Below are 25,028 nucleotides of genomic sequence, written 5' to 3'. Positions count from 1 at the left end.
CAGGTCTGATGCAAACATTTATACGAAGCTCCTGATTAGTAGAAATGAAAAGCACTTAGCTCTGATCAGCAGCGGCATTACCCACTGAGCACTGATGAACACCGGGGCTGGGAGGGGGGGGGGGGGGGGGGGGGACAAAGAGCACCTCGGGGGGGTTGTAAACTCTTATTATCTCTGTGACGGAGCCTAGTGGAGATGGAGCGGCGCTGCCAGAGGTAATAAAGCGAAGGAATACGAGTCTGGCTTTTGATCCCGGCCCAGGAAATAAGGAAGGTTAGAAGGTCACGGCTGAGAGATGAGAACTGCACAGAAGAAACTATCACAAGGGGAAAATATATATATATATATCTACGGGTACTTTATCTTTGTCTGTCTCTTCACTCGCGTTTGGGTAAACAGGTTATTCTACCTCCAGGTGAGGTCGAAGTGAGAGAGCGAGCTGCACGGTGCTTCCACATCCTGGGTCTCGTGCAGAGAGCCTCTCCAGCTTCCTCCACCTCGGCCCCGGCTCTGAAGGGCCCCTCAAAGTTTACACATCAGGCTGAGGGACCTTTGACAACTGCTTATTTGGAAGTGAAGTGCACTTTGCATCCACGCTTCGAATGGGACCTTGTGAGTTTGCTGCTCTTCAAGTAGACAACATTGCCGGTATCTGACAACAAGTACAACAGACCCACGTTGTATTTCAGCAGGTCGGGGAAATTCAAGAGCTGCCCTCGGAGTAAACATCTGCACCGAGCCGTTTGGAGAAACTCGGACCTGCGATTCTAAATAAAGACGTATTCAGTGGTTTAAAAACACATCATGTTCGGTGCTTGTCCTTTAAATAGATCTACAGGATCGATCACATGATGATTTCATCACCAATAAAAAGAGAGAAATCACCATCTGTGTGATTACTGGATATGTATCAATGCTTTATTGATTCTCTCAGATTGAAGAGATCATGTCTTTATGAAGGTGATGACTGAGCATTGGCTTTCTGTAGCCTCGTTCTTTTAACGGCTTTCACTGAGTTAGAAATAATGTCATACTGCATCCTGCCAGTAGGGGGAATATGGGTCAGGTTTTTCGGAAGGCGACAACAAACAATGACTTTTGCTGTTCGGGTTTTGATGAGTTGTAGTCACGACATATATAATCATTAAATGTTGTTTCTGTTTGTGACTAAACAATAAATACATTGATTTCACGCGTTCTTGCTTCATGTTAGCTCGTCCGCTAGCTTTGCCCAGGAAGCTTTCAATGACATGTTGCTGATCTGATGTTTAACTAGTTAGCTGCACACTTGATTTGCTCTAGTTGCATTTTTTTCCAAGGAACTAAAAGCAGTAGCAGCTTCTAAAGAGATGTTTTAACGCTGAGGAGAGAAACTACCAGTTTTAACTGAGGACGCTGGGAGCAGGGAGGCTGAGGAGGCTGCAGCAGCCCCTACTGGTTAGTGGCTGTAACTGCAACTCAAAAGTTTGGGTTTCATATTCTAGCGTTACATTTTAGAAGCATGAAAGTAGGACTAGTAAGATCTTTAAAGTGTTATATATGTTAATTCTCAATGACTTCTAGAGTTCCTTTGTTTTAGAAAAGAACCACATTCTTAAAAAAATTATTTATATTTCAGTTTTAAAAGAAATTGTTCACGTGCTGCAGAATTGTAAAGCCTCTTCTCGAAAGACTCTGTTCACCATTTGCTGGGTTTTCCCACAGAATGCCACCTGCATCTTCTTCTTCAGTTCGGCTGTAGCCAGGATTCTAACCTTCTAATAAGTGTTTGGTGGGTTCGGTGGTGTGATGCAACACTGAATGCAGAATACAGACACTGTGTGAACGCTGCAGAGGAAAGACAGACGCTAAACTTGGCCTTCAAGACTCCGTGCAGGGAAACAGCTAAAAGCTTCAGGAAGCCATTACGTTCATGAAAAAAAGAAAGACATTTTATTTCAACCCTACAATGGTTACATGGAAATACACTGATATGTACTTACAAAAATGTCTCAGAGGATTAAAATAAACTTCACATAATTGAAAATGAGTTATTTTTTAGTTGTTTTTAAACAGCTGTTGCACGTCAGCGTTGATTTGTTTTTTTCTTTAGACATTTCTCTGCTTCCAGGTAAAAAGAGAAAACAATGAACCGTCAAAATAACAGCGGCCTTCTTGCGCTTATTTCTCAGTGTGAAAAGAGTTTGTACACGTTCACAAAAACATGATGAGTTTCTCGGCACAACCCTCGGACCTCTCTCTTCTGACAAGGCGGTTACATAACAACGTGTTTGAACGTGAGCATAATGTGTAATATTGACAAGTAATAAAGTCTCCTGAAAAAAACGAGTACTCGGACCAAAATCAATACTACATTTCTCTGCAAATGTGTTTTCCCATCTCTGCATCTTTGTCAAGCAGGATTTCTCAAGCTTGTAACCCCTCCCCCCTCCCCCACCCCCATTTCCCCAAAAAACACAAAAAAACTTAATCAAACAGAAATTAGGCACGGCATTTGCACTCAACGCTTGAGTTACCACATTCATAATGCTCGACTGGGGGAAGTTGGAAGCAGCTGCAGAAGCACATTCATGAACACCGGATCATGCCTGGTGTCGGCTCTCATGCACTCGTCATGCTCGTGTGTCGTCCGTGACATGAGATCAGAATGGCGTGTCTGTTTGTTAGGCAATAAATTCCAAAATAAAAGTCTCTTTGCGATTGCCGTTCCTGGTTAGGCCACCGTGGACACGTGATTTAACGGTGTCGGGTAATTCTTTTTGATTTTTATCTCCCCTCTTGAGATCACATTAAGGCATTATGAATGTGCTAACTGTATCTAAAACAAAGCAGCAACACTCTGTTCACACTGTATCTCAGAGGAAGCACCCATGTCCGTCGTGTGATGACGACAAAACCCTCGAAAACGTGTCCCTCTCTGGATCGATTCATTGTGTAGACATGAAAAAAAATGAAATTAAATGTAAACTAATATTAACAGAGTCTAAACCCCCAGAAGTCGAGAACAATGCAAGTACTGAGCACCCTGTAATAACATCATGAAACCAATATCGCGACTCTGTTTTCCAAGGACGCTGGAAGGAGGGGTGCTGAGGGGGCTGCAGCAGCCCCTACAGGCCAGGGGCTGTAACTACAAGGCAAAACATCTAACGGCACAAATCAATAAGAGATTTATTTAGGGCTAACAATTTCAATTAAATGTTTTTATCTGTGCCGTGTTGACGTGCTCATCAAGCCGTTAAGGTCAAAAATTTAAATGGTTATTGTCTCTGGGAGCTTGAGTTCCAGATGTTGCACCAATTGCTTCTTGGTGTCCTCTATAGGAACAAATCATGGTTCTTCATTTTATCTTTAATATTATATTTCAGGACAGATAACGTTATGTGAGCTGAGAGGATCACAGATTTCAGTGGCCGCCTGTTGTGGTGTAAAATCTCCTAAAACTGGTATAAAATGTTGCGGGCCATTCAAATTAAAAGTACAAATCAATGAATGCATTATATGGACTTTCTCTCAGCACCCATCAACTCTGAGTCCCCTCCAGCGTCCCTGTCTCCATCGTTTTAAATCTTGCGTGTGGCTGCACAAGGGTCAAAAGGCATAGAAAGCAAAGGGGTCCGGGCCCAAAGATTTCACCGGCTCAGACTATCCTCTCTCTCCTTGAACAGAACCAGTTTATGAGAGCCAGTGCACAGTGAGCATGGACAGCAGGAGAGCCGCCAGACTGGACGTCACACACTGGCAACCGAGGGTCGCTGAGGTCATCGATCCACAGTACACACGTACATACATTTGTTGAGTGAGAGGCACAGCAATAAGGTGTGACAAGAAAACACAAAATAATACCAAAGGCACAAACAGAGAAAGGAATTCGTGTGTATGACAATGTCATGGTCCACAGGTGCCCAAGAAGATCACACATGAAGACAGGAAGAGGACGAGGAGGAAAGAGGAAGCAGGAGAAAAGAGGGGGAAGAGGGAGAGAGAGAGAAAAAAAGATCAGAAACACAGAAATACAAGTCTGAAAAGGCTTCTAGAGACTCAACCGAGGAATACAGAAACACAGGAAATCCAAGTTAGAGGATCAAAGCAAAAAAGAAAGTCGTAGCATGTTAGTAGCACGGCGAGTGACACACAGTGCGATGGCATGCATGGGTGGGAGGTCACAGAAATGAAGGTGATGGGGGATGACAGGAGAAAGGAGGAGGTTTCTTCAGACACACGTTTCATGTGAACCAGGTGCAGCTCGAACTCTTTCACCGGCAGCGTTCAGAGGAAGATGACAACCTGGATGCGGGAGCACATCCACACGAGTCAAGCTATTCTCTCTGGTTTGTAATGACCAGTGGTGTAATGAAAGGTCGATTCAAGTGCGTGCTTACTTGCCACTGACGTGTAAACCTGATCCGAAGGCCTCATTAACTCTCCCACCGGCTCATTACCGCGGACACAGTCGGACGTTTAAGATTTTGTTATGTGAGGTTTTTTTGGAAGCTGGAGCCAAAGCCTGGTATACCGACTTGTACAAGAAAATGTATAATTTCAATTTCCAATTAGCAGCTCCCCAATAAGCCTGTGGCATCAGATACTCGACCTGCTTTGCAAACACAGGAGCATCAAAGAGATGGGTTTATACAGAGGAATGAGTTTGTAAAATACTTCTGCAACTTGGCAGACACACTCATCAGAGATGTTTCCTCATTACGCTTATCAAAGAGTAATCTGAGCATCATTATGTTTCTATCAAAACACACTTGATGTTCGCAAATCGCCGGAATTTAAATGACCTTTCCTACGAAAACAAGTAATTAGCTAAAAAGACACACATTGAATAAAGATCGAGTCCAAAGAGTGAGGCAGCTGTTTTCTGGTTAATAGAGAGGAAGTTATCATTTCTTCATTTGTATAAGAACCACTATTCCCAGTGAGACACTTCTTCAGCTGCTGGTACACCACTGGTCATGACAGGGAGAACGCAAAAACCATGCAAAACCACATAGCCAAAGCAGGAGCTGGTTATGAGGGGGTCAAGTCAATGACGTGGATGATCTCATGTTATTCGGAAAAAAAAACTGCAGAAGTTAATGGCTGTTTTTTTTTCCAGTCGTTTTAATCCAACATCAACCTTAGCTGGGGAGATTTGGATGGATCAGTTCTCTACACCTGCCACTTTGACCGATTCTGTTTGCAAAGATAATTGTGATGTTTGCCCCCCCCCCCCCCCCCCTCACACACAGCTGGGCAGCATTTCTACTTTACGCAAGTCTCAGGCATATAAACGCTGCACAGCTGTATCTGCAGGGGGAAGAGGAAATTACACCGAGCCGATTGAAATAAAGGTTTTGGACACAACAGATTCAACTGATCTTATTTTCCTATGTAACTTAAAGCAACACTTTGCAACATTTTAACCTTAAAATAGGTTTATTTTTCTTGCATGATTACTGAGCTGCTACGATCTGACTGATAGCTGCAGCTTCAATTTGTCAGAATCAGGTCCAGCAAGTTGAAGAGTTGAACTGTAGATCAGCTACAAAGACTCAGACGTTATTAAAAAACAGATTTAATCTCCAATATTCAGCAGGAGACTTTTCAAAATATGAAGAATTCTAATGAGAGTGCGGAGGATTTGTTCCCTTCGGGTTCAGGAAGCCGGGGATCATGGGTAATATCTGCCGTTCAGTGAGCGGGGCTTTGCAGTCAGAGAGTCACATGGTGTTGCTTTAACACTGTTTTCAGAGACTCTCAAATGCTTTCAATTCACTTTGATCGATACGTTTCTGCTGCCTGAGCAAGTATTTGGAGAAATGAAAAAGAGGAAAACAAGCAGACGGATTGAAACTCAACCTCGAATCAACACTGCATTCACAACGTGCGTCACTGAGCCAATTTGGCGGATCGGAGCCAGTTTAATTGTTTACAACGGAGCAGCTGTTTTCGGCCGACGTAACCGAAAACAGCTGTGGAACCTCAAATCAAATGCAGATGTTGAAGCTAAAAATAAACCTCAGCAATTTCCCAGGTGCATCGAAGTGAGGAGAAAAACAAACGGCAGCAACTTGGACGAAATGTCTAAAAAAAGAAATACTGAATCAGAAAAACCCTAAACGAAAGTGTTTATGGGAATCGAAGGAGGACTGACTTGGATGAAGCTCATGTGAACTTCAGCTCTGGTTGAATTATGAGTGATCCAAACCTCCCACTGCTATGTGGCTGTGGCCCAGCAAGCGAAAACAGAAAAGAACTGGTTTCTTTATGGGCCATGCACTGGCAGCCGAGGCCTTTTTTTAAGGGTCTCCGGTAAACAACAGACAAAGTTAATCCAGCTGGAAGTGGCACCATGCAGAGAGAGAACGTGCTGCGTCCCCACCGAACCAGACCACACACACACACACACACACATACACACACACACACACACACACACACACACACACACAGTGCATGTTGTGGTCGGTCGGACCTCTGAACCGTGAGACCCCAATAAAACCAGGCGGTGGAGGAGAAAGAGAGAGTCAGAGATGTAGAAATGAAAAAGCAATGAAAGAAAACAATGAGTGAGTCAAACAGGGAGTTAGAAAAATACAATTTGTAAAGTTAACTGCTACATTTTTAACTGACTACTAAATCTGCCTATTAACTTTACATTTATTTTAGATTTGAGAGAAGTAGGGGTCACTTCTTTTTCTTCTGTGGAGTCGCCCTCTAATGGTCATTTGTGAGAATACAGCTCTCAGGCATTGGCTTCACTTTCCAGAGACAGAAGCTGAAGATGTTTTTCTATATTGTTCTCTTATTATCAACAGGAAGTCAGATTGTGTTTGTCTGGTTCCTCCGAGGTGTCCCTGTGGCTCTTATCCTCAAACCGCTCAGGTTGTAAATGTTTAATAACAAGTAAAAAAAAAAAACACATGTACTTTCCTTTTTTAAAAGGGCGACAACTAATCTGTGGCGAACAGCTGGGTGCTGCAGTGTTTAGCATGAATTATTCAAACAGGAGTAAAGAGAGCTCTTTTTTTGTTGAGGACTATTTCCAGCCGCAGATTAGTTTTGGGATTAAGGGCTTTTATCATGGAATTGTGAGAATTACCAGCTTCATTTACTTTTCTGTCGTTTTTCTCTCAGTTACTGTAACTGCAGTTTATTCTAGGGTTTCCGAGCCCTGGAAACACACATGTGATTTACTTGTTGAGCAAATGAGCCTTTCTGAAATTTATAAAACTTTTATCCGACACATGCAGATATGAAATATGTACTTTCTCAGGCATATGCAACCTAAATGATTTAAATGAAGTATTAGGGTTCAGTGCTATATTATAAAGACGTAAAATAAAGTAAAACACATGTTATTCCACTTGTATTAAATAATAATTCATCCTTTTTTGTTGTTTCTGACATTCAGGAGACTTATTTTATGTATTTAAGTCCTTTTACAGATTCTTTTATGTTCCCTTGATTTGAAAGGAAACCCGGTGGAAAGCGATTGAGATCTCGTTTGTTCAGAAACTGAAGGTGAGGATTGGAGGAGAGTCGAACACTTTATATTATTAAAGCCCACTTGTTCATTATTACACTTCCTGCCAGGTGCTGGAGAATAAAAAGCCCCAGTGGTTCTGTTTTGATTTCGTTTCATTACCAGTACTTTATTCTAAACTAAAAGAAAATGAAACCTCTTGAGTGCTCCATTATTAAAGGAGACTCTTGTACCGACTGTGAACTTCTACCACTGAGTGGGAATAAAGGATCTCAATAGAATTGCGAAGATGTAACTCTTCACTGAAGAAGACGAGGTGTTGATTGTTGAAGCGTGAGCTTCAATGGATTGTTAGTGAAGTGTGAAGAGGAAGCTACAAGATAATAAATAACCTGTTTGGCTTAATAAGAGCAAACTAGTAGTGAATTAGTTATGAGTAAGACCAAACTTTAGAATATATTCTGAGTTATAAAAATATTAGAGTTATCTGGACATTATTTAACAGTTGTTGTTTTGTCTTTTGCTGTTGAAAAATATATATTTATTAAGTGTATTCAGAGAATTTACATTATCAGGCCCATAGGACAGAACTATCAATAACAAGTTACTAGGAGGTTATTCTCTGATTTATTGTCCTAGTGGTTCTACACAAAGGCCGAAGCAGAATGCAACATTAATAAGATGTTAACATGACAACATGCTCCTTCAATGCATGTCTGACTAGTTAATGGTGAAAAAAGAAAATAAAAAGTGTTACAGAGGAAGAGACAGGATGAGACAGAGAGAAAAACCTATTTCTTAATGGAAGATAAAAACCTCTTCCATGGGTCTGGCTCAGTGAGACGGGGAGGCAGCCCAAGTTAAAACATGCACCTCACACACAGCAACAGAACCAAGACAGACCGTGACCATCTGAGAAGTGTTTGGTGTCAACTGGACCAAATGCTCCGGGTCTGACTGGTTTCTGCTCTGACTGGACCTGGAGCAGTGGAAACAGTGGAAATCCAATGAGTCTGCACTGCCTCTGTGTCACATCTAACATCTGAGGGCTTTTTACAGTCCTGGGGGGGGGGGGGGGGGGGGGGGGTGCATCATGTCTTTCCACTCAGTTTCCCACTGCACTGTCCAGTAAGAGCAGAGCACCTGTCCCACACACCAGAGACAGACGACCCACGTCAGTCCCTGGAGCCGGTAATCTGTGAATTATCACCCAGTTCAAGTGACTCTGTGGTCACGGTGGGAGTCTCTGTTCACTGTGGCTGATGTGTGCGGATGCTCAGGGTGGGATGATGGGAGTTCGTACCTGGGACGGTGGTGGGCTCTGTGGAGGTTCTGTAGGCCAGGGTGGCGGGCTCGGACTTGCCCTGCTGGTTTTCTGCCACCACGTGCACCTCGTACTCTGTGTTCCAGTCCAACCCGCTCAGCACCACGTACTCGCTGCCGTTAGGGAGGCGGATCTCGGGTTTCCAGTCGGATGCTTGTTTCTGAGGGAAGGGACGAACGGGGGGGCAGACTTTAAATCTTGGTCACAAAGTGAGATTGGGGTCAGTCAAACAGAAGCAGAGTAATATTTCAAGAGTGACCCCATTTCTCAAGCTGTTTTCCCAAGATAAAGGAAATACAACATAGTTTACAGTGTAATTTAAAGTTCCTCGTGTTTCTCCAGAGACTTTGTAGCATCCGTCTATGACAAGGAACAAACTATGTAATGTTTATAGATAACAGTTTTCTAGTAACTAATATAAATTTGAGTAATTCTGACTGGTCATGCAATAATCTCCGATATCGTATAAGGGTGAGATATGGTTCATTTTGCTCAAATCTAAATCTGTGAAACTATTTTGGGGTTAAACACAACTTCACTGTTTCAAATGAAGGAATCAATATTGATGTTATTTAATTCTTTGCATTTTCAGCAACGCCAAACATCTCCAGAGCTGAAATCCACATTACGTGTATTTCTAGTAACACAACATGACAACAATGTGCGAAGCACTACTAAATAACAAGTCGTTAAAAGCTGCACATTGTTTCCATGCAGAGGTTCACTGGGGACTAAGCGTTCCCCCGACAGGTTTGTGTCTGTGTGTGTAATCGGACACAGTGTGTCTGTATTCACTGGTGAGGAGCCAGTGTGTAATGGCGACTCGCCGGGTGGTCCGTGGACACTAATCCTCTCTGTTGACAACGTCCCCGGAGGAAACTATTCCTTCCAAATTGGTAAAAGTAAAAACTTTACTGTTGTTCAGAAGCAAGAGTCAGTCAGGGATTCTAAGGGGGTGGGGGGCTAATTGTAAAGGGAACTGAAACTCATGCAAGGTGCTTTAATGTGCTCTGGAGTTGTTGACAGCTGCTTTTATGACCCACGTTGCTCTTATGAAAAATGGTGAGAACAAAACAACATTGCAAAGTGGAACCAGGTTACCTCCTTGCCGGGGATACTCACAGCCTTGTATCGGACCAGGTAGTGCTTGATGGGCAAACCGCCGTCGTCCTGTTTGATCCAGTTGACCTTCAGAGAATTGCCCCTGTTCTGGACCTTGACCTCTAGTATGGGAGCACTGGGTTCCCCTACACAGGACAAAAACCAAGAAGTCAGAGTGAGGAGACATTAAAGCAGATGTTGCAACACGACATGTGTTTGCAGTCTAACCCCTAACCTGTCCAACCTTCCTCCTGTGTCGTCAGGATCCACTAGAACCCTTTATGTTCCAGTCTGTAACAAGCGGAGCCAGTGGAGGACAGAGCAGATGTGGAGGTGGCCTCACTCACCGTGTGATACAAGAGTTCCCTGTGCCTCCATGTGGTTCTTGCGAAGCCATTAAGGGATAAGAACACAACTGCTCAAATCCAAACCCGAGTGTCGTCTCCAGCGCAGCGTGTGCGACCACATGTTGACTGATCGCACCCCCCCCGTGATAGTATAGAATAATAATAATATACCAGTTCATGTTCTCGTTGAGTAACAGCATGTTTATGGGATAAATATTTCCAAGTTCGGCTTTTCAAGCGATGTTCCACCCACATCTGTGTTTGGATCATCAATCTCTCGCCACCTGCAGGGCTGAGCGGTGGCTGTAACTGGTTTAGAGTTTCAAGGACTCAGATGCGAGTCGTGCGTTCGGCTACAAATATAAATGTTTGCAATAGTCTGAAGAAAGAAATGGAGGAAGGAGAAGCTGCGAGAGGAGAAATCTGATCTTATACATGTCGTGAAAACCACTGAGATCCTTTAAAACCATCAGTCTTCTCTTCTAACGTCTAGATGGGATCTGTGTCATGTTCCCCGACGAGGACCTTTGGTGGTCGAGTGAATTACGACCGTTTCATCTGCAGAGGAAACTTGGGAATGCTGCGATGTTGTTGAAGGAAAATAAAAAAAGCAGGTCAGGGTTGATGAATGGCTCTGAACGTGTTAGACTTTGACGTTGGAGATGGATGTTTGTTCCAAACAGCGGTTTCCCTTTGACCACAGTTGTGTTCCAGCTCCAATTTGACTGACAGATGAAGAAACTGTCAAATTAGAGGAGACGTGTGAGGCTTTTTGTTTTTCTCTCGTGGGTCCAAAAGTTTTTTTTATTCATGTAGAGGTCTGCAAAGTAAAGGGAGCTCGTGTCCTCCACAGAAAAACTCCTGAAAGACCTCGTCTAAGCAAAAATGTCTCCTTTATTATTTTCCTGTTATGGTGTTTTATCAGATCAGCTCATCAACGAGCTCCTCAAGCGTGAGAGGGTGTTTGATAACCAAAGACAGATTTTTGGTTGACCCCTCCTTTGAGGGCAGCTCGGAGGAGGGCGGGGGTGGGGGGGCGATGCAGCTCACTGGCTGAGGTGGAGTTCTCCTTGAGGCCCCATTCATTATCTGCTCTGTCCTCCTGAGTAATGGCTGCCGGGTCGCTGGATAATGAGCTCCCCGGCCTTGATTGGACGTGTTCCTCTATTACTTTTAATAACATTTACACAGTCGGGTGGGAGGGAGATCCTGGGCGTTATTTCGTTTGTGTAAAGATGTTGGACTTTGCAGCCGCTGAACCGACAGGAAGGGTGGACGTCCAGGCCAAAGTCATCAATTATGTACAAACACAGTTAGCCTTGGTATCTGGTTATTAAACTGATCATCTCCTGAATTTGCAAACAATCTAAACAGCCCCACGAGCAGAAACTACACTTTATTCTGTGTGTCATATAACTACCTCCGCCAAAAAGTTGGTGTGCATAATAACACAAAAACGGCATTATATTTTGGTGCAGATCCAAATCCATATTTCTTTTAATTGTACATTCCCCTTGATTTCTCAGTGAATAATTCATGGATCTTGATGAAGAAAACCAGGCATGTTTAGAGGACTGATATTCATGAGTGTGTTTGGTGGAGATCCAAATATGAAAATCGAGATCCAGAGAATTTAAAATAATGTTGGGTCTGTTGAAAGGGCGTTGGCGGAGGTTTGCACAAGTAAACGAGAGTGTCACACGGTTGTTTACTTCAGAATCAATATTTAACATTTCAAACATCAGTGTCAGTGCTTGCGATGAATTAAATGAATATGCATGAAGGCACTTTGTTTCCCGTCGGAGCACACTGTCTGAAACCTGCACCACTAGACTGGTGAGGGTAAGGGGGGGGAGGGGGAAGGGGGGGTGGGGAGCATGACAGATGCTGGAAGTGAAGAAACCAGTTAGTAAGAGCAGCGGTAACACGGTGGCACGTTTAGCTTTGTTATCCACACAGCGTCATTCTGGGTTAGGTGAGTTTTGTTCTGAGGGGCAGAGCAGAGACAGGGAAGGTTAGAGTGAGACGCTCCAACATGCAGGCTGCAGGGGGGGGGAAGAGAGAGACACACACACACACACACACGTGTGGAGCGACGTCACGTGACCTCACACTGGGACACGCGTGAAGGAGGCGTGGTTCCACAAGAAGCCCAATCTGATAAACCCCCTCATCTTCCAGCTTACATTGAGAAACAAGTGGTTAGAATCAGGTCAATCGTGTCCGGTTAGACTACCATGCAGTATTTACACCAGGATTAATCATAGTGAGGAAAGAAGATGAATAATGTCCGAGTCAAATCTCTATTATTATGCAATGCATCACACAGTTCAGCTTTAGATCCTTAAATCATGACAGAAGCAACTGTCTTTGATTCAAAAGAGACCTGGGGACTAAGGTTTGTATGAAAGGAACTCAAAACAAGATAGAAATAAAGTATGTACAAATAAAAAAAAGTAAAATTAGTAAAAGTTTAAATAATAATTTATAGAAAAATTCACATCTCAAAATGTGAGTCCGACCAATTCCGGGTTCACCACAGAATTCAAGGCAGTTTCTCCGATTTCCAATAATTTTCATCATCCGATCATTTCCCATATTCTATAAAATATTGAATTCTATAAGCACTGTTGCTTTTAGTTAATAAAAAGCTTTCAACACAGTTCTGACATTTTGTAATGACAGTATTTGTGAGAACAGGAGAACCGAGTCAAGGTGGCAGCAGAGACAGACACATGCAGACAGGACCAACGTTCCCATCGAGGAACGGCCGAACATGAGAAGAAGAAGGATGCAACGTGAAACAGGAAGTCGACTTGCATGCTGTGGTGATGTCATGCTGTGAGTCCGATCAGAATAAAACCACTGGGAGCTCCGGCACAGTAAGAAGGAGGAGCTGTGCTCGTGGTTTGCTGTGATTACTCGTGCAGTGCGGTGCAGTTTGCAGTCAGTGGCACTTTGTAAAAACTGCTCCTGTGATGAGCGAGTGGGATTTATAACAAAAGGATAAATCACAAAAAAAAGCTTCAGATCAGCTGGTTGGACAAAGTCAAATCTGTAAAAACTGTATTCAATCATTCTCATGATAACTGGGGGAGGATTTTGGCAGAATTTAGAGGGAACGATAGAAAAAGGTACATTAGGGAATAAAAGATAAAAATGACGGGTGATTAAAATGGAACTAAATTGAAATCATGTCCAATCAATTGAAATAAGCACAGATGGACTCGAATCAGGCGAATTAACACTTGTGTCAATCAGATTGTGCTTTGTCATATAGAAGAAAAAAGTGGAAAGGGGTAATATCTTTAAGAGATGGAATGAAGTGTGTGAGCCCAATTAAAATGAAATGTTTGCATGATTCAGCAATTCACAAGTAAAATAAGTATAGTGAGTCCAATTATAATGACATGAGCAATTAAAAACAAGATAATATTTGACTGCATTGTTCATGATGTCGAGTTTTTCTTTGCTTGCAGTTTTAATCTGTAACAAGGCACTAGGAAGGAAAGAGTCTTGCATTGCTACTATAATGGTCTATAATGGTCATAAAGGTCTACAATGGTCTATAATGGGAAATGGGCAAAGGCATCACTGGTGAGATGAAGGAGAAAGTCTCCAGATGACTGGAGGAGCTGGAACATGTTCACTAAGTGCTTTGAGGTGGATGACAAATGGCCAAATGAAAATAAAGCGAAAGTGTTTTTTTAACGTCTCGTCTAAAAAGAACTAATTTAGGAGAAAAAAAAAAGTTTCTCTACGTGGTCGCTGCTGATCTAAAAAACTAAACAAACGGAAAGACCAGTTACCTTCTGTTGGCCGGCGAGGACGACATCGTCAGCACCATGCAAGAGCCACATGACAAAGTCACATGATGCGCACGCACGTGATCGGGTCAAAGGAAAATATAGGAGAAGGGGGAGGGGGGGGGGGGGGAGAAGTGGGGCAGGAGGAGGAGGGGGGGGGGAGGATATATGGGAAACATACAAAACATTTTTGAAATGATGAAAACATGTCAAACACAATGAACAAAAACAAATGTTAAAAAGACAAAATGACACAAAAAGGAACATAAACAACAAAAGGAACAGAAAATACACAAATTGGTTTTAAAACAGATTTCTATAAATACACATACGAAATTATGAAGCGGTTGCAGACTCAGTTTTGGTTGTTTTTGTCGTAGGTTATTGATTTTATGACACAACCAAAAACTGCGCAGCCAGAGAGTTTCCTCATCCCTTCCACAGGACCGACAATATTCCACACAAAGGAACTTAAAAGCCCAATTTGAATTTAAACAGAAGTCTAAAAATAATGGGAAGCAAACAGGAAATCAGGTTCGGAGGAGGAGTGGAGGCAACTCTGCAGCTTTTAGAAGCAACAACAACACAAACACATGAGACATCAGGAGAAACAGGGTCTGCATCCGACGATGCACTAAAAGCCTTCTGAGTGATGCATTTAGCAGAGTAACACACAGAGCATCTGCAGGACGATGGGCAACAGCTTCCTCGGAGAATCGGACTCTGAGGTTTTTATCTGACAAATGCTTTCAAAGGGACGGATGCAGTTAGGAACCCTGCAAGAGCATCCGGCTCCCGTACAGAGCCCCAGTTAAAAGCAGCAGCAGCAATACACACGTGGCAGTTTCTCCGGTGACCACAACACACAAAGCAGCTTCTTCACTGCACGTTGTTATCTGGGTTTTGTGTGAATTACAAATTGGCCGAGGTGCCATCGATAACCACATCACTGGTTGTTTTGCCACCAGACGATCATGAAACACCAGCGGGGGGGTTTGTAAGTGTTGGTTCTGTCAGCCTGAGGCTTTTTACGAGGAGATTCAGAACCAGTGGACAGAACCAGCACAAACAGACTCTGTAGGTGGTGGGGAGATGGGAGGGAGGAGACGTTATTCCGAGGGGGTACCGGGCTCCTTTGAACAGCGATGCATTTAAGGCACCCGTCAAACAGGCTTAGGGATGAAGCTCTAAGTTCAGATCGATAGAGTTAAGGCTGATTTTCTAACCAGTCAATGTTTATGATTCTAGGCGCTTCTGCCCAGTGTAAAATCCAATATACTCACTGCAAGGTTGTACCCGGGAGGTGTGATTTTCACACTGAAAAAATACATTTGATGTTGTGTTTTTGGGGATATTCATTTTAGTGAGGCTTAAGAGACGTCACATTTACATTTAGTTCTTTCCCATCTATCTCAGGTCTGAGTTTCCAGTGGGATTTACCAGTTGGACACTTGGTAATCTTGGAAAATACAAATTTCTGTGACATGATTGTCGTCAAAATACATATTTGCATGAACGTCTTCTCTGAAAATAGCTATTAAACAAACAATATGCAATTTCTCTGGGTTTGACAATTTTGTAAATAACACTTCTCTCGTCGTTTTTGGACAAATTCATCATACTAAATAAATAAGATAAATAGATATTAAAACCTGTCTAACAAAGTATGAATTGGATGTAAATGATCTGTAATATGGAGATCATGACTATTATGATGATTATTCATTTGTTTTAAGTGCAACTTACTTTTTCTGCACACTCACATTTAAATAACAGACCCTGAACTTTAACGTCATGCTACATTTCTGCTAAAGCACCAACCTGCATGTGGGCATCAGAGTTAGTATGCAATCAAAATTAATTTCACCACAATCAGAGGCGTCTATACTGTGATTTTGAATTTTCACGAACAAGCACGTTGGGTTAATCAAATCTCACCCACACAACTATCACTAGGATCAGAGAGTTAGGAGGGCGGACGTCATGTCCTCGGCAAAAGTTAGTGAAATCAAAATCTATCGATGTTAGCGAATCTAACAACAAGCTGCCGACTCATCGAGCTCTACGGAGGAGGTGTGATTCCTCCTGTGAACATCTACATGTGAGGCCAAGCAGGTGAGAGAGGTCGAGGTGGGGAGAGAGAGAGAGAGAGAGAGAGAGAGAGTCACACTGCACACTGCTGGACTGGCAAAATACTCACTACTGGCCAGACTGGTGGCAGCGGTAGTGGGAGGAACCGCTGAGGAAACTGAAAGATGAAAACACGAGTGAGAGGAGCCGGAGATTCTCCTCGACATGAGCAGCTCTGTGCCCGGTCACTTGTGTTTGGTTTATTATTCTCTGTCCTGTGGGAAGATAACTCTGGGATACAACAGCTCAGCCTGTTTAAAGGGGAATGTCCCCGTAACAGTAGATGTATAGATTCTATTATCATGCTGTCTGCTAAGTTTCTATAATATTCTTTGTTTATTATGTAAAGATTAATATCAGATAATCTTGTATTCAGTCCTATTAAAACACACTGGATACTGTATGTTGCAGGAATTATACATTAGACATAAGGAAAATATCACCTGCAGAGAAAATGTCAAACTTTAAAACCTATTAAGGATTAGAGACATTTCTTTTAAACTTCTGGGACTAGCTTTGTTTCCGATATCGCTTCCTATTATTAACCCCAGTTGGTTTGTCTCTGCTCATGCACTTTCATCCCACAATATAGAAAGATAGATGTAGAGAGCTACACTGCAGCTGCCTTTGACCAAGGCCCTGGAAGCCACACTGTGACTTCCCACTTAATGAGTGTACAGCCTGTGGCCTCGTTCAGAGCTCTTGTATTTGTGAGCATGACAGCAGCTCTGCAACCAACACAACACAAATTGAGATGCAGCAAATGATGCAGAGTCTCTCAGGATTTATTCACAGGATCCTGAGCTGTTTCTTTATTTGATCAGCTGTGATTTAACAGTATTATGCTTATCGTTAGATCTGGGTCCTTCCATACTTTTTCACTAATTCAAGGGCTGCGTGTGAGCGTCAACTCTGAAGACTCCTTCAAACGTGTCTAACAAACACGCAGATTCATTACAGACCAACAAAGCATCCGAGCGGTGGATCTGCAACTTATATTCAGATTCATCGTGTGCCACTGACGAAATGAACAAGTGATTGCGATGCTACCGTAGCTAAACTGCTGCAAAGAGGAAATCCTCTGCAGACGGCCTCACTCGGTAGACGAAGCCCTCGTAAGCAAAGTCCCCTGATGGACGCGGCTCCTGAAAGTGGGACACAACGTGCGTACTCTGGATCTGTATCCAAACTCTGTGACCTGCTCTACTCTGTCCATATTTATGAAGCCTAAAATAAAGAAGAATCAGAGCCCTGGGGGGTTTTAGGAGCAACACACAGTAACTAACTTCTCTCGAGCTGCAGCTCCTCACCACCTGCGTCCCGACAGAAACTGTGAAGGTATCAGTTGTTCTCCTGTGACCTCCGGGACACAACTGTCCTAACGTCTAATTAAGTCTAATCTGGAAATAAAAGCAGTCCAGGAGCTCATATCTTAGCAATAGAAAGCCTGAGTATTTAAACCTTAAGCTTCCACACTCATTTCTATCCTGATGCTTTTAACATTACCGCCAGAGAGTATTCTTAATGCCCATGAATTTGGTTCGTTAATATGACTGTATTCTTCCCGGTTATCTTTTAATACAGTCCCTTTTCTTTGAAGAGGTTTTCTAACACTCTGAGGCTGAGCGGCTGCAGAGCACAAGTCCAATATGTTTCATAAGAGAGGAGAGAGACTCCAAAAAAAAAACGTTACCGGCGAGAGTAACACTCCCGCCAGAGGCTGCATGTCACATCAATCCATCACAGTACCAAACAAACCTGAACGCACATTAACGCAAAGGAATGCACCATCTGGAAAACTAGTACAACAGGTCGTGAATGAGAACTGGGGAAAAACATATCTATGGGGTTGGGGGGAGGGGGGGAGGATTCCTGTGGAACTTTTTCCGTGGAGGACGTGACAGAGATTTACATTATTATAAAAATATGTTTCCTTCCATCGCTTAAAAGGAAGTATTTAAATGTATTTAACGGTCAAATAAAAAGCAGATTCATTTCACGGAGATGGAACCGAGTGCAGAATGGAGAAATAAAACAAACACAAGACGTCGGGGGTGGAGGGTGGAGGGGGGAGGAGGGGGGGAGAAAATAAACTTACTTGTGAAAGAATAGCCTGAGAGGTCTGATGGAATAGAGAGCAGATGGAAAAACCATGATGACAAAACAAATGACAGACAGAAAGAGAAAAACAGTGAAATGAGAAATGTGAACCATGAGAGAGGGCAGCTCTGTTCTGCCACATCCTCTAACACCCTCTGCTGTTGTGTCTCGTTTGACTTCTCTATCTGCTCCTAACTTTCCACTCTGATAATCCCCGGAACACTTTAAACTATTTAAAATAAGAAATGTGACTTTTAAATGGCTCCACGCTCCGGATAAGACATCGTTCAGGCTGGATTCTGTGTCTTCTGTCTCCTGGCTGCCAATCTCCCTCCCCCCTCCCCCCCTGTGCTACTCTAATGTAATACGGCACATTAAATGATAATCTTAGCTTCATTCCATTTCTGTAAATGATACTTTAAGTAAAGTTTGAGCTGAACCTCACATAACTTGAACTACTCTAAAGTGAATAAACACACACTTTTCCAGTGAGAGTGACTCGACTCGACGTTCAGCTTCGGGGATTCAGACAAACTGAGCAGGATGCTGATTCTACAGAAGCAGTGGGGGGGGATGCAGCACAGATGGAAGCACAACACAGAGGAGACTACAAACTAAAAGGAGGATTTATTAATGATGCTGAATAAAAATAGGCCAGTTGTCTTCTATGAGTATTCTGGGTGAACTAGAAAACTGAGATGGTTCGAAGGATAATTCTGGTTTAATGCGACAAGAGTCACAGATCCCTATTACATCATAAAATGGAATTATAACGAATATAAAAAGAAGATACTAAAAGAGTCAGATACCAAAGTAAAACACTTGAATAATTCGAATTGTGAACATCTTTCTCCATTACAAACATTTCAGCCGTGCTCACGTCGGTTTACTCCACAAATAAAGAGGTTTACATAATCCAGATAAACTAAGAGCTCCTTTAAAACCTGTCTTATAATCTTAGAAATTGACTCTAAAAGTAAGAAGCAGAATTATCCTTTAATCTGAGTTCCTCATCAATATTGAGACGAGCACAGTTTGATACTGTGCTGCCATTTCAAATATATGTTATGTCAGTAAAGTCTTTTAGTATTTTTACAAGTGCCACTAACATTAGGATTCTTTCACGACCGTGTAAAGCGAGTAGGACTCTCTCTCTCTGCTTCATTTATTCACAGCTCTCTCCCTGCCTCCTCTAATCAGCTGACAGTCGGGTGTTTACAGTAATCCAATCAGACCCGGCCGTTATCTCAATTAGCCAATCACACCGCTGCTGTCAAACTTTAAATCTGCTCTCCTATCTCGCTGTCAGCTGTCATTTCAGTGACGTACCCAATGACTTCCAGTCTCCATGTATACACCACACTGTGCTATTCCAACCCTATCATAGAAAACAATGTGCTATGAAACATACGGAGCAACAGCTGCAACCATCCTGTATATATGTATACATGAGATGCTCAAGGGCACGTCAACCCTAACCCCCCCCCCCCCCCCCCCCTTTATAGACTCTGTTTGCAAGTTAAAAGGTGAAAAGTCTAATTAAGTTATCAGTCGTTACATTAAACACATACTGGACGAGTGTAAACTAGATCCAAGAGATCTTTGTTTTACTCAGTTTCTGGAGCTCCATAGGAGATTCTGCGATTGTCAAGAATAGAAGAAAAATGGTGAGAACGTAGAAGATGACAGGAAAATCCAAGAATCTGGTGCAAGTGCCGCGGTTGATGAGCAAATGCAACTCGGTCAGAATCTCCCCCCCCCCGATATCCAGCTGAGAAGCAGGTGTTCTCCTTGCATCTCTCTGGCCCTCGGTTGAGATTTTTCCTTCAAACGCAATTGAAATATCCAGCATTTCATCTCGGACACGTTATCACTGTCCCTGAACTCTAAATACAGAACCGCCACTTCACACTGAAGTATTAAATCAGCCTCAGAGACGTGACTGGGCGGCTGGGAAGCTAAAGCTCTCCAAAAGAAACGTAGAGGGCGGCGAGGTTTGACTCACACATTGCACTCGATCGGCCGAGGAGGGATACAGAGGTCACACGTTGCAAAGTTAACACCGTTAACGAGGATGATTAGAAGTGGCAATGGCTTCATGAGTTATCGCTCCTTCTAGCCATGGATGGGGAGAGGCCTGCGCTGGGGGGGGGGGGGACTTGGCGTGGGGATAGAGGAACGAAGGGGGTGAAGCATCTGGGCTCAGCTAGACACGGGGCGGGCGGTGGAGGTGAGAATTAGCTTCAAAGTGTTGGAGGGGGGGGTCAGAGGAGCACTGACTTCAGAACAGGGACACAGGCGGAGAGGGGGGGGGGGGTACTTACGGACTGGCTCCGTCTTGAAGGTCTTGGCCTCGCTGCTCTCGCCTTCGCCCTTTCCGTTGATAGCCGACATCTTGAGCTCGTAGGTGGTCTCTGGTTTCAGGCCAACGATGGTGATCCTGCTCGTGTCTGTCGGGGGGGGGGAGAGAGGATGGTGTTAGTCCAACCAGTTCCACCAAAACAGACTCAGAATTCGATTTCCGATCCTACATGTTTGTTTTTCACCTTCTTGATTTGTGTGTGATACAAAATCTTTATTTTTATAATTATACCAGATGAAATCCAGGTAGACTTGCAGCCGGTGGAAGTTAACGAGGATCCAAAAACTGGATAATCCACAGAAACCCACAGAATTCACTGGGCTCATTCAGTATTGATGATAAGATGTTGGCAGGTTGCAGAGATGGAGTTTAGATGAAAATGTAAAACGTACACACTGAAATGAATTCACTGCAAACAAATAAATGAGCTTTGAGGTATGAGAACTTCTTTTGGTTAATGAAATATATGTTATTGTATTAATCACCGTCATTTACACTGATATCTATGAGTGATGCAACCTGGTGCAGCTTGACTGGGACTCCGCCACTTAACGTCATGTTCCCGTAGGTTTCTCTACTTCCAGCTCTGACAGAAACATCCGCATGAGACATTTTTTATTCATCCTGTACATGCGGCAGTCGGCAGGTCACCGCAGGTAAACTGCAATATTCTCCTGATGGGATTATTCCCGGGGACTCGGTGACAAACGGGAGCAAAGCTGCACATAAACAGCCCGGAAGATTGAAAATGACGACAGCCGTCGAGCCCGGAGGCAGAGCAGAGCAACATCGTGAAAAATCAAACGCCAACAAAAAGGGAAAAAAGCTCTAATTACAGTGGGACAGTGTGGTTTAATCATTACCGGTTTTTACTGTAGGACAATATCATTAAAGATCAATTATAACACAAAGGGCTTTAGGTGCATTAGACACCAGCAGGCTTCCTTCAAATGTCATTTCAAGGGTCGAATCAATTTACATAGTAACAAGTAGGAATTGTGAAAACTTTAAATATATATATCATCTAAATAATTCCCTAATGGTTGAATTTAGGGGGAAAAATAATAAAATATCCTGATTAAAATGTCCTTGGTTACATTTCATTACACAGACGGAGTAATTTGCATATTAGTCGACGCCATTGAGATTTCAATTAGGATACAAACACACATAATATACATAAATGTGCTTCCTGACTTCTGTGAGGGGGGGGGGGGGGGGGGAGGAACCACTCAGCTGATATCACACTGCGCGATACACAGAATGGTAATTTCATGGATGAAAACTGAATTCAGAGCCAAAGGAGCTGAGGAGCGTTTCCCTGATTATTGTGACACATGGAGAGAAAATTTCTGAATGCGTATTTTTACGTTATGTCTCAATGAGAAGGACGTTGGCTGAAACCAGTTGGAGTAGTTCACCAGTGAATAACAAAGCCTGGTTCCTCTCTGCTTCTCTGAAAGGTGATCTGCACTGGACCGACTGAATCGGACTGATTTGTAGCACATGTTTATCACGGTGTCTCTGCAGCACATGATTACAGCAGCATCCTGGAGTGTGTACTTCACAAATTAAAGGAGGCGAATTGGGTTTGTGTTGCTCACGTCATTGAAGAAGTAACCAACCGTTGAGCTTGTGTGGATTTCGATCAATTAACAGTCGAAGGAGCAGACTGGGAGTACTGTGCGTCCTTAACGAGCCTTGTTGGTTCAGATCTCGTTAAGCAGTTTGAGATAAGAACACAGCGTTACACCAGAGTCATTATTCAAGGTTTTACAGCATAAGAAAGATATTTGACCTGAAGCTTCACGGACGAGCACAGAGGGTAACGCCAACGTTCAGGGGTCAGAGAGAGTCGTCCATGAACTAACATGTCACTGGTTCGATGCTCAAACCTGCATTCTGAAGTGTATATGGTGTGTAATAGAAAGAAGCACTGTCACAATGTCTGTGTTGTCGATAAGACTGGAAAGGTCCTGTGTAAATACAGTCAAAAGTACAGTGGAGCAGGTTATGGGCCCATAGGGACGACTGTGGTTTCACCTTCTGGCTGAACTATGTTTAAACATGTGATGGAAGCTCTGACAACTGAGATAAACACTTTTCTATTTGAACATTTCACTCGTTTTACTGGTTTTTATCACAACACGTTCTCCTGTTCATTCCTGGCACTGCATCCTAAATAATCTTCTATAATCCAAATTTAGCAAATTAAAATTCTTAATCTAATTATCGGAGAGGACATGTGTGCCCATTTTTTGGGAAAAAGGCTTTGCTTCATGTTAAGATGTGGATTAGGTGATGTGGTCTGTATTTGTGGCACCATTCGCTTGTTGTTGTGGGGGTGCATGTGTTTTGTTTTCCCGTGACAGGCGGCTCTCGGGCCTCGAGCTGACAGCGCAGCCTGTCACCCGCTGACGGACAGGTCCCGTGTGGCAGACGGGACGAGAACCATCCAGATCTGTGAGAGCCGCGGACCCTCGGCGGGGCGCTGGATATCATCTGGGGCCTGTCAGTGTCTGAGCTGACTGTCATTCAGGCTGCCCTGTGTTCCACCTCCCCTCTTGACATCAGCTCCTGTCATGTTGGGATTAACTCTTGTTGCTGGCACCAGTGTGTGTTTCTGCAGCTCTGGCTCATATTGGCTTTGTGTGGGAGGTGGAGTCAAAAGGAAACAGACAGAACAATGGAGGGGGGGGGGGGGCCTGATGCTTGTGATGCGTCTGCAGACAGAGCAGAAATCACCGACCCTCAACAGAGACTCTAACAACGTCCCTCGCTTCCACTTCACTTGATTAAAAGAACAATCTGTGACTTTTCGGGGAAAATCAAGGTGAGTGTTGACGAATTCAAAACTGAATCCTCACTCTGCCTCACAGTGGCACAGTCACTAATGACAAAGTACGATACTACACAGAGCTCGTTAAGACACTTTGTTATGTTCCGCTCATTGAGTGGAATCAATAGAGACATTTTGAACAATTGTTTTGGAATTTGTTTTTATATTCAGTTTTTGTTTTTAACTTCTTTTACTGTGTGTCCCACCTTAAGAAATGCCTGTGGCTAAATGTGGAGATATGAAATGATCATTTTAGCATTTTAGCTCAGTATCAGAAGTAATTTTCACCACACGTCACATAACCACATGTAAACCTAACATGCACCTGCCAGTACAAACAGGAACCACATTGTTGTTTTGCTGTTGGCTGCAGATAATCTTACAAGAGCAACGATTTCTTTGCTTAGACCTAAAATGAGGTGGAAACATTATTGAAAGTGTTAATGATGCTTTTGTCTTTACAGATCAGAACCAATCATGAAGAGACGGGGGTGACCGAGTCATCTTCTCCATTTCTGCCCTTTCAGACACAACCCCAGGGTTTTCAAACTAAACTGGGGCATTTCCAATTATCTCCCTCTTAGGTCTGAAGACTTCAACCTCTTATTGACTAGATCCTAATTTACAGCCCCAGTTGATCAGTTGCTCTGCAGGGTGATATCCTGGCAATCCATTGGTCAGTTTGAATGATAAAGCCTTCTAAAGATCTGTTAGAGCCAAAAGAAGGGAGAGGTCCAACCTACAAATGCATGTAAGCAACCAAATTCAGCAACAAAGAGGAAGCAAATGCAATAAGTGCCGAGACAGCCCGTATCACAGAGTACATGTACCCCCAAGTACAACTACTCCCCCTGGACATAAACAGTAGATATTAAATATTCAAACTGCCTCTATTTGCTTTTTTCTGCGTTTCTTTTCCAGTTATAACCTTAAATCTCAGATCTGCAGCTCAGGTTTCTTCACTTGCAGCGTTCGATATGACTCACCCTCGTCGGCTTCATACTCCCTGCCAGTCCAATCCTGGCCGGGCAGACGCCATTCCACCTTGTACTTGATGATGGGAACCCCTCCAGTGGAGTCGGGCTCCTCGAACACGGCCACCGCTGTGCTGGAGAAAGGTTCCACGTACTGGAGCTCTGGCGATGAGGGCACCTCTGCAAAGGAGAAAGAGAAAACGTAAAATGTTATTTCTTCTTAGCTGAAACTAATACAAAAATAAAGAATCAGAGGTTTGAAATGTGACCATGTAGGAGCTACGTTTATCTCCTAGTGTAAAAAGGCTTTTTAATAAAAATAAGTTTTACAAAGGGCTCATAAACTCTTATCACAATTTAAACAACCCAGTGTTTAACTTAGAAGAAGCAACATTTAACCTGTAATAACAAATCTACTGCTCCTGGCATTAATCTCTGTATATCTCCTCTTTCTTAAAACCATAAAAAAATGATTATCATCACCGACATCTAGAGGCCGTCAGCATATCTAAGTTTTCATTTAAAAGCTGCAGATTCATTTAACGTGCTTTTATAAAAAGACTTCCTGAGT

At 43.1% G+C, this 25,028-nt stretch overlaps 1 protein-coding gene across 6 annotated transcripts in view; it reads right to left on the bottom strand.

The window, feature by feature from the left end:
* ncam1a (neural cell adhesion molecule 1a) overlaps window positions 1-25,028 on the bottom strand; it is a 218,927-nt gene that overhangs the window by 11,066 nt on the left and 182,833 nt on the right. For 4 of the 6 annotated variants that reach the window (XM_062406072.1, XM_062406074.1, XM_062406073.1 and 1 more), the window contains 4 exons: window positions 24,470-24,637; window positions 20,607-20,732; window positions 9,921-10,045; window positions 8,778-8,958 (listed from right to left, as the gene is read on the bottom strand). In XM_062406072.1, coding sequence (XP_062262056.1) covers window positions 8,778-8,958; window positions 9,921-10,045; window positions 20,607-20,732; window positions 24,470-24,637 — 600 coding nt within the window. Of the gene's footprint in view, window positions 1-1,909; window positions 3,756-8,777; window positions 8,959-9,920; window positions 10,046-20,606; window positions 20,733-24,469; window positions 24,638-25,028 lie in introns of those variants that run through there. The other 2 variants (XM_062406076.1, XM_062406077.1) reach the window with 1 other exon arrangement.

The sequence above is a fragment of the Platichthys flesus genome, chromosome 15 (assembly GCF_949316205.1).
Source record: "Platichthys flesus chromosome 15, fPlaFle2.1, whole genome shotgun sequence".
In the NCBI taxonomy this organism is placed as follows: domain Eukaryota; kingdom Metazoa; phylum Chordata; class Actinopteri; order Pleuronectiformes; family Pleuronectidae; genus Platichthys; species Platichthys flesus.
The sequence above is the reverse complement of the archived record's forward strand: the minus strand, read 5'-3'. Positions and strand labels throughout refer to the sequence as shown.